Raw genomic sequence first — 10210 nt, forward strand, 5'->3', positions numbered from 1 at the left:
CTACATTTTGCCTACATAGGCACATCTGTTCTAAAGAAACAATTACATGCCTTGTGCAAGTAACATTTACCTCCAAAATTTCAGGGTTTATCTTTTATCACAATACAATTTGATTTAAACTTCACTCATTTTTAATAAACTTCACTCATTTTTAATTAATAAAAGCAATTTAATTTAACGAAATTTAAGAACAATTTAACAAATATCTTAAGTGTTTATTACAATTAAATTAAATGAGGTATTAAGTGCATGATTAGAAAATCCAGACAAATGTGTTTTGTTATAAAATGAATTCAAAGCAACAAAATATGAATGGGTTATCATTGAGGGTTAAGGCTATTGAATTGGCATGGAACTTTTTACAGAAAGTATAGCCATGTTTAAAATTAATATTTAAAACATAAACAGTACAAAGTGATCGAAAAAATGAGCCAACTCTGGCAAAAATTCCAGGTCATATAATGTACTACATTGTACATGTCCCACATAGAGTAGAAAGTGCTAAGTGATGAAGGCAGAAATTTATCTAAGTATTAATTGTGTGAACAATACAGTCAAGTAATTGAAAAAAACTGCAGTAAATGAATTAAAATAAAACATGAAGAGTTACCATAAAAATAACCTTTATTATAATTAAAAACGATTTATAAAAATTAGGAAGTAAATAACATATGAAACAGGTTTAAACTTTTCATGTCATAAAAATATTGGATGCTCTAGGTCACGCAACATTTTATAAATCCATATTTCAACAACACATGCTGAAGTATTTAAAAAAAATATTGTTGGTTAGTGAAAGTTTTGCTACACATCTGTGCACAAGTTTGAAGACCATGGTTTAGAAGCAATTTGATTGGACCAACTGTTCAAGCTTTACAAGCTGCATTCCAGTTGCTTTGTCAACGTTTTTCACATTTTCTGCGACAACTGTTGATTTTTGGAGCTGAAAAATAGTTATTATGTTAATATACATTGTTTGCAGAATGATTGTCTAACACTGTGGCAAAGTGATTAGCATGCATACATACAACTTAGAGGTAATGGACTCAAGGTTCATTGCGGTTACCATTGTGGGTGTATGTGTGGGCAAGATTAACAGCAATTGCTTTAACCCAGTGGTCATGGGTTGTCCAAATTATCAGTTGGCCATACATAAAAAATAATAACCCGAAATAACATACATAGTAACTTGTAAGCTGGCACATGGTGTAAGAAACAGAACACCCGTGTCTAACAACTGTCAAGGGGAGGATAAAGTAAGTTACATTCATTCATTCAACCATAGAATACTGGGTTTTATGCTACCATTGCTGACATTGTCCTTGAGGTCATTTCTCCAACCCAGTGGTCACTAATCAGTTGTTTATGCAAAAACTAACTAGATGGTAACTTTAAGCAAGCATGAAACAGGAAACCTGTGTTATAATGACTGTCACTGCTTCCTTACGCAAGGATAAACAAGTTTCATCCATTCATTATATCAACAGCAAATAAATAAAACCTTGAGATTTCCATCCAAACTCCGAATATTTGAAATAAAATTTCTTGCCGCGCTATCGGGCCCGCTGTCATGGAAATCATATTTTAGTTTCATCATCGATAAATCGAACGTGGGCGATGGAATGTAGTCGACGAATACATCAAGAAAACAACTGAAATAAAAAACGAAATTATTTATAGTAGGGTGGGAGAAGATGGGACACCTGTTCATTTTATTTTTTCGTCCCATTTGGTGGTAAACAAAGAATATTTAGAGGATATTTGGATATTTTGTGCTAAAGGTGTCCTAACTTCCCCCACTCTACTATATATCATATACTAGCACAGTAGGTGTCCGCCCATGAGAAAATATTATAATAATAACAACTTCATTTGTCTCTTCGATTATTGTAGCGAAGATTTAATATATTGTAATTGAAAAGACAGGAAATAGCAACAAAACAACAGTTGTTAAAACAGATGTATCAATAAGTGTTCTAGTGCTTGCTAATTTGTTTAATCAAGTAGTCAAAAATAAACAAAAAATCACCCACAAAGTTATATACATGAGTTGTAAAGGAGGCACAAGGTGTATGAAACAGAACACCTGTGTTATAACAACTGTTGTTTTCTGCCATTAAAATATAAACCAGTTACAATAAAAATCAGTTAAAAACTCAACTTACTTTGTCCTCATAACATCGAGAGGATGAACAAGTAGAAGAGGATCTCTTTTCACCTCATCTATCCTGATCCCTGTTTGCTCCTCATACATCTTCCAATCTTGTGGATCATCAAACGTATGGAACGGGTATCTGATGGCGGTACATCCAAACTTTCGAGCAAAGAAATCCAAGTAAGATTGATGGTCAGCTGAATGAACAACTGATGACTGTGGAAAATAGTGTTTTTTTTAAATATTTTTTTTTAAATACAGTTGGTTGGGGTAAGATGAGACACGTTTTCATTCTATTTTCTCGCCCAATTTGATACACAAAGAACATTTAAAAAGTTATATATTCGTAACCACAAGACTCCTATTTGTTTGTATTAGAAGAAGTTTAACTTGATAATAACCAAACATAAATGGCTCGTCTGTCTGCTAGGTGTAGCGACCACACTTTTTTTTCCAATTAAATGTAAATATGTTTTTAACTGTAAGCGTGTTTAACAACTGTTGTTTTGTCGCTATATCCTGTATTGTCGTTTAAAATATTTTGAAATCTTTGCTACCAAAATCGAAGAGACAAATAAAGTTATTATTATTAATAATTTTAAAAACATACAACAAAAGTTGCAAGATTTTTAAACAAAATTATATATAGAGTACTGTGGGGGAAGATGGGATACCATTAGCTTATAATATCCAAACATCCAGATTGTGTTTTAAATACTCTATGAAAGTCGTAAAAATATAATTTTATAAATGTTTGAATATTCTTTGTTTACTGCCAAATAGGACGAGAAAATAGAATGTTTAGGTGTCCCATCTTCCCCCACACTACTGTACCATATCATTTTAATTAAAACAACTCAAAGTTTGCAATTAAAAAATAATTAAATACCAGATGTATGAAAGTAGCGATACCATCAACCATATTCACTGCATTAAACCTTGGTACACGTGTTTGGATGGATTGGGACAATAATAACCATTCGGATCTGAAAATAAACCAGATGATTCGTGTTTGAAATAAAAAAAAATATATATATATATAACGTTTTTGTGTTAAATTAATTTTAAGCAATTAGAATTCAGAACTATTTCAATCACAGTTAATTTAAAATCCAGTTTTGTTTTGTTTGAAATTTGTTTACAAAAATTATAGACCACTCATTAGGTCCATACAGTACACATTGTATTCAAGGTTTAAAATTTTCCATGAAACGAATATATATTTTTATATTTATAGATATATATTTTTTTAAACAATTTTAAAATTTTGTTTTAGACAAATTATATTAACTTACTCATCAATATATGGAACCATCTCTTCAACAAATGAACGAATCACTTGATAATATTGTCGCAAGTATTCAAAGTATGGTATCTGGTATATTTATATATTGTTAGAAATAGAATTAATATGGCAGCCATGTTTAGTATGGTGGGGAAAGATGGGACACCTCTTTATTCAATTTTCACGTCCCATTTGGGTAGTAAACAAAAAACATTCAAAAATTATGAAACTTAGGACTCTTACAGACCGTAGGTAATTGTTTAAAACATAATTAGATTTTGGATATTATGTGTAAGTGGTAAATGTGTCCCATCTTACCCTACAGTACTATATATGTATATAAATATAATATAAGAATATAAATTACCATATAATTATAATATATAAATATAATAACATAAGCTTCATTATGTTAAAATACTGATATGCTATATTTATATATCTTATTGGCATATCTTTTTTATTTTATTTTATGTTATGCTCACACAAATGTGTTTGTCACCTGTCAATACAGTCATAAAATTATAAGAAGGTAATTTATCATATGATTCATATATATATATATATTATATATATATAAATATAGCCTATATATGTATGAATATAGTAACATAAAATTAGATAGTTAGATTATATTATTGTAAGAATTCTGGCAAATCAATTTTACTTTGTTCATTTTATGTTATGCTCACAAAAATGTGTCTGTCAATAAAGTGAGAAAACCTTATTTAAATAAACATATTATGTCAATGCTTTTTCACAAAAAGCCAACATTAAGTATAAACTAATAACAAAATCACCCAATTTTCGAAACGTATTTTACACTTTTTTGTTAGCATAAAATAAAACGATTTAAATTTTTACAATAACAGTTAAAACTATGTTTGAACTACTGTAGTAGGTAACTAATTAAATAACGATATATTTGAGATTAAAAGGTTTTGCTCTAATGTTTTTAAAGTAAAAATCTGCGTTAAAAGCTTGGTAAAAAACAAAATAGTGGGCACACTTTTAATGTTTAAGTTTAGATACAGTTTTACAGAATTTACAATAATTGTTTTATTATTTATAGTAATAATTAGTAGTATCGAACTTTGTCAACGTATTTCAACAATTCCCTTCCATTATTATTTAACGACTCCCAAAACTACAGTGGAAAGCATTTAATTCATGCTCTGTTACATTCAAGTGTTTTGCTTCTACAAATACTATGTGTGGTTAGGAATCCATTAACACATAAAATATAGACGTAACATATCAACACCTTTGTATCTTCTGTCACATATTCTGGTGGAAACAACTGATGATCACGATCATTAGTCTGTGTGGTAAACAAGTTAGAACAAGTTAATGTAGCTAATATTAATGAGATGTTTTGTAATATTCATATATTAATGTATATAATATTTAATTTTTCATAAACAATGGTGCAAATTCTTGTGTCTAAACCAGAGGATACTAGGTTCAAGGCTCGACGATGCTACTACTGTGGTTTTATCGCATGTTTTCTTGGGCAAGGCCAAACAGTTAAAGTTAGACATAATAACTTGCAAGCGAGCAAAAAGTATATGTAATAGAACACATGTAGTATAACTTTAAGTTGCCACATGCAGAACCTAAATAAATTTATTTATTCAACTATTATTAATTACAATCATAACATAATAAACTTACGTTTGCACAACTCTTAGATCCATTTACAATATAATAATCATGTAATTTAGTTTCAATTCCAGAAGAAAACTGTCGTCGATTAACAGGAAAAGATTTCCAGAAACAAAAATAACGATCGATCACTGATTGGTTGTTATCGGTGGCGTGGCAAATACGGAGCGCCTGATTGGTGGAAAATAAAATTTAAAATAAAAGCTGTTTCAATGTTAACATGAGTTTGTTTATATAATATTCACTAGGGTGGGGGAAGATGTTCATCTCATTTCCTAGTAAACAAAGGATTTTAATACCATATCTTTACAACTTCCATAGACCGTTTTTTAATTGTTTAAAAGACGAATGTTTGGATAAATTAATATATGTTAAAGGTGTCCCTTCTTACCCCCTGGTAATATATCATCACAAATTGAAAGTAGCTGTAATCAACTATGTAAATCAAACCCTGATTTGGTGCGCATAAAGTTGGGCGATTCTTGTAACGAAATAACAGGATCAAATGTTACGAAATATAAAACATACAAAATTCAACAGTTTGGTTTAAATTATTGAGATGCACTTACCTGATAATTAAGTCGTTCAACAAATCGAAAATGTGGAGCAAGCAGTTTGAACAATACTCCTTCATGGTTGAGCTGTTTCTTCGCATAAACACAAACAGCACTTGGGAAAACGAAGTGAACGTAATTATGCGCAAATCCTGGTGCATAGTACGTGAGGCATATCTGGTGAAAAGTAAACAATTTTTATATTATATATATAATAATTTAAATATTTGTTGTTTCTTTTTGCAAAAGTTAAAATAATGTCAGCATAAGTTGGCAGTGTTAAGGAACTCAATTCTATATTATAACTTATTTATTATTGAGGGGCAAATTGAGATTAACAAGGAGCTGTCATATTGTGCACCATACATGGTGTGCCTGCCAAAGTGGTTAGTGCGCCTGCCTGTAACCGGGCGGTAATGGGTTCAAGGCTCGACGCTGCTACTATTGTAGTTGTATGAGTAGTATGACGGTATGTGTCCTTGGGCAAGACACTTAACGACAATTACTCCAATCCAGTGGTCACTAATGGGTTGTCACCAAATTATCAGCCATGCCCATACATAAAAAAAAATAATCACCCACAAAGTAACATACATGGTAACTTGCAAGCTGGCACGAGGTGTTCAACCCATGGAATAACGACTGTCGTTTTCCAGCCACGCAAGGATAAAGTAAGTTACATTCATTCATTCATTTTAACTTATTGTTAGTTTACAAACCTGAGCATGAAGTTTAGCAAGTTCATAGTTCGGTCGATGCAATGATCCTGAATCAGAATGAAAAATTCCACCATTTCCCATTTCAATAGAAATCTTATGTTTTGCAAGGTCGACATATATGCGACGCACATCCCAATAAAATCCCTGGAAATCAAAATTTAAATTGGGAGAATCTTGAAGCTTGTCTAGCACATGTTTATTAATGGAAGATTAAATTAGTTTGAAATGAAGTTGGTTTTATATTTGATAGTTTATTTACACTTTAAATCCATTAATAGTTAGTTATTTAAAATAGCACAGTGTCTTACAAAACCTTACAGTTAGAGCAGCTTTTAATAGCTGCCTACTTTAAATAAATGAATGAACGTCACTTGCTTTATCCTCGCATGGCCGGAAAACAACAGTGGTTACTGGTTATAACACGGGTGTTCTGTTTCATACACTTCGTGCCTACTTACAAATTACCAAGTGTTACTTTGTGGCTTGTAGGTGATTATTTTTTTATTTCTTATGTATGACTGATAATTTGGTCAACCCATTAGTGACTACTGAGTTTTAGCAATTACTGTTGAGTGGCTTGCTTACAACTTTACAACTAAACTTCGATGCTTGATAAATTAAATAATTATTTAGAAATTCAAAAAATTCCCACTAACTTTAAATATTTTGACATCTTTAAATTCACACAGATTGACGCAAAACATTTGTTTCTCATCATTCCACTTAATGGCATAAGCAATAGCGGTATGAAATAATGTGTAAATAAGTTGCTCATCTGATATTAGATCAATGGATTGTTGTCTGTGGAAAAATATTAAACACACTTAGATAATAATAAAAAAATACATCGATTATAGATTAAAATTAAAGGGTGTCTTTTTATGTGTTTCTCAGTACACTGAATTAAAAACATAAATAATTGCCACTTTAAATGCAATGTTTAAATACATATGTATGTACATTTGTTAATTTATAGTTTTATTCGGTTACTGTGTTTAAACTTTACAGTATCAAAAATGCAGATACGAAAAAGATTGAAAAGTAACGCTTACAGTAAAATCAAAGTCATTATGACAAAATAATGTTAAAACAGTTCATATCACTTTTGGATAAAGGCGTTACCGTTACACCCATCAATTTTACACTGTGTTGTAACAACACACCTATTAGAAACCAGTATATGACTCATTCTTACAGTAGTTATGGTGTTCGTGCTGATGTCATATGATTTCATTTGCCACTTGTTTAAAACTAGGTCTATATTTAGCACCAGCAATTATCATGCTATGTAGCGGAATAAAATGTCAGCAATTTGCAAACACTTAAGATTTCAGCTCAAACTTTAGTAATTTTAACTCTGCTGACGTAAATTGCTTTAACCCTAACGGTTCAAATTCCAAAACCAAATGCTTTTGATTATTGTGCTCCCCATACGGCTATGTTTAATAGAAATAAAATGTTAATCTTGTATTGGTCATTCAGGTCATAATTATCCGATCTGATTAGCAACACTCTTGTCTTTGATTACATACCTATGTAATTTAATTACATAGACTGGGCTATATTTATATATAGCCTATACAAATATTATATATATACATTTTTTATCACAAAGCGTGTGTTAATTTAAATGTAACCTTCTTAATAAATTAGTGAAGCACTAGTGTACACCAACACATTAATGCAAAATTTAAAATAAAAACTTTGGTTTATCAAGGACAAACATGGCCGTGGACAAAGGTGTGCATCTTACGATATATTATTCGCGTTAAATGCATGCTAATGCCGCCCAGCTGTAGTGTACAAATGGCAGAGATTTTACTGGGAGACACTTTCTGGGACCTGTGGCCAAAGTTGGCTCTTAACAAATGCATAACTATTAAAATTCATAATAGAAGAGTATTAATCGGACTACTGTATTTTAAACTAGTACTCCTATAAATGTATGTAACATAATACCCCGTCACAAGTTTAGCAAGTTGCTTGGCCACACCTAATGTCATCCTTGTAACATAACATGGACTTCTATGACGCAAAAAATCAATTTCTTCATCTGTGGAAATGCAACCAACGTCCTCGACCTGAAGCAATAAAAGTACTTAATATTTAAATTGAAATATTTTATAATTATATATACATTTTTGGGCAAAAAAATTAAAATATTTCTACACTGTATTATAAACACTACAACTCCAAATAAAGATACTTATTCTAAGAATCCAGGTAAAGATATTTTGATTAAAAGTTATATAAAACACTTGCAAGCAAGGTAAATTGTTTTCAATAGGAATTTAATAAGATGTATATGCAATCTCATAAGATATGCAATGACAGTTCTATGCTTTATTGTTTTGTAATCTGTATAAAAGGAGACACGTATTCTCAATTGCATGGCTAATAATTAAAACCACAGCTTTAAACTGCTTTCTTTGCATTTAGCTTGAGCAAGTTTTATGAGCTACTAAATTTTAATGTGAATTTCAAGATTTGAATTGTCAATAACTTGACCTACCTTTCCCCCTTCAGTTAGTGGCATCATGTTGGAATGTTTAACACACCCAATTCCTGTGAACCGTTTTATTTTGTTTACAACTATCTTCAATTTAATCATAAATATACCAATCAAATATAAAGGTAGATACACTTGCAATAATGCATAATATACCACACACTCTACTAAATGCAATGAACTGAACATTTTGTACCTGTAAAAAATTAAGCATAAAATATAAAATGAAATTTAGAATCAGACCAACAAAAACTAAATATATACATATATATATATATATTAAGCTTAGGTAGTCCTTTAAATTTTAGATTTACCCTTAAAAATTCATGTATATATAGGTTATATAAATATACATATTATATATATATAATATACGCACATTATATCTATATATTCCTCAAATTTAAATCTTTACGCTGATAATCTGTCTCACAACAAATAAATTTGCTATTAAAACTGCTTACTAGGGATGTGCCGAGCCGAGCCCGAACTCAAAAGCTCGTGCCCGAGCGTCTCCTTTTTTGACGCTCGGCGCTCGGCTGAAAACTGGGCCGAGCGCCGAGCCTTATGCTATAATGTTGCACGCGAGAGCGAAAAATATTAAAAATGAAAAAAGTGAAGCTACTAAAAGATAACGAGACTAGTCAGCGTAGCTTTCTCTTTAATTGTTTTTCGTTCGTTGTGAATTTGCTCTCTCGCAAGTAACGAATCGCAACGTCAGCAATTTGCCGGTATCGAGTTACAGCCGGTGTCGAATTACACGAGCGCCCAATGTTTTCGTATCACATTTTAAATAAAAAGCCAAAAACTCTTAAACTTTTTTATAATGAAATAATATAAATTGCTGCAACCACGGTTTTGCAACCACAGGGTTTTGCAACCCCTAAGCCACCTTTACCGCAGACACGCACGCAGCCAGAAAGTGCTAAGACGCACACACACGCGTTGCATTCAATATAACATTCCTTCGCTTGGAATTAGAACAATTTTTCATTCAATTGTTACGTAACGTGTCCTATCGCAACGTAACTATTAATTATGACGTTTTATAATATAACAATCGGGAGGAATGTGCCCACTGCCCAAGTTGGGCAGCCCAACCAACCACGAGATCAAAACATCGTGTATCAGCGTCACATTTTTACACTCTTTTTTACACTTTTTTTGCGCCGGCGTATGAAATAAAGGAAGACGCATGCGGTAGCATACATTCCACACGTAACAAACGAAGCAATCGTTGTGAATTTATTCTCGTGAAAAATGACGTAATGAAACTCTGGTTCTCGTGCGGCGCCATCAAACGATGTTTTTGGCTTCTGTCCA

At 31.5% G+C, this 10210-nt stretch overlaps 1 protein-coding gene across 1 annotated transcript in view; it reads right to left on the reverse strand.

Moving 5' to 3' along the window:
* Positions 1-137: 137 nt before the first annotated feature.
* LOC100175252 overlaps positions 138-10210 on the reverse strand; it is a 21562-nt gene continuing 11489 nt past the window's right edge. The window contains exons 2-13 of the mRNA XM_026834806.1: positions 8891-9083; positions 8338-8459; positions 7035-7179; positions 6379-6522; positions 5675-5836; positions 5115-5276; positions 4705-4761; positions 3451-3530; positions 3045-3141; positions 2166-2371; positions 1502-1652; positions 138-943 (exon numbers count right to left, since the gene is read on the reverse strand). Of these exons, the coding sequence (XP_026690607.1) occupies positions 839-943; positions 1502-1652; positions 2166-2371; positions 3045-3141; positions 3451-3530; positions 4705-4761; positions 5115-5276; positions 5675-5836; positions 6379-6522; positions 7035-7179; positions 8338-8459; positions 8891-9076 (1617 nt within the window). The 5' untranslated portion in view covers positions 9077-9083 and the 3' untranslated portion in view covers positions 138-838. The remainder of the gene's footprint in view (positions 944-1501; positions 1653-2165; positions 2372-3044; positions 3142-3450; positions 3531-4704; positions 4762-5114; positions 5277-5674; positions 5837-6378; positions 6523-7034; positions 7180-8337; positions 8460-8890; positions 9084-10210) is intronic.

This window comes from Ciona intestinalis, chromosome 6, assembly GCF_000224145.3.
Source record: "Ciona intestinalis chromosome 6, KH, whole genome shotgun sequence".
NCBI lineage: Eukaryota > Metazoa > Chordata > Ascidiacea > Phlebobranchia > Cionidae > Ciona > Ciona intestinalis.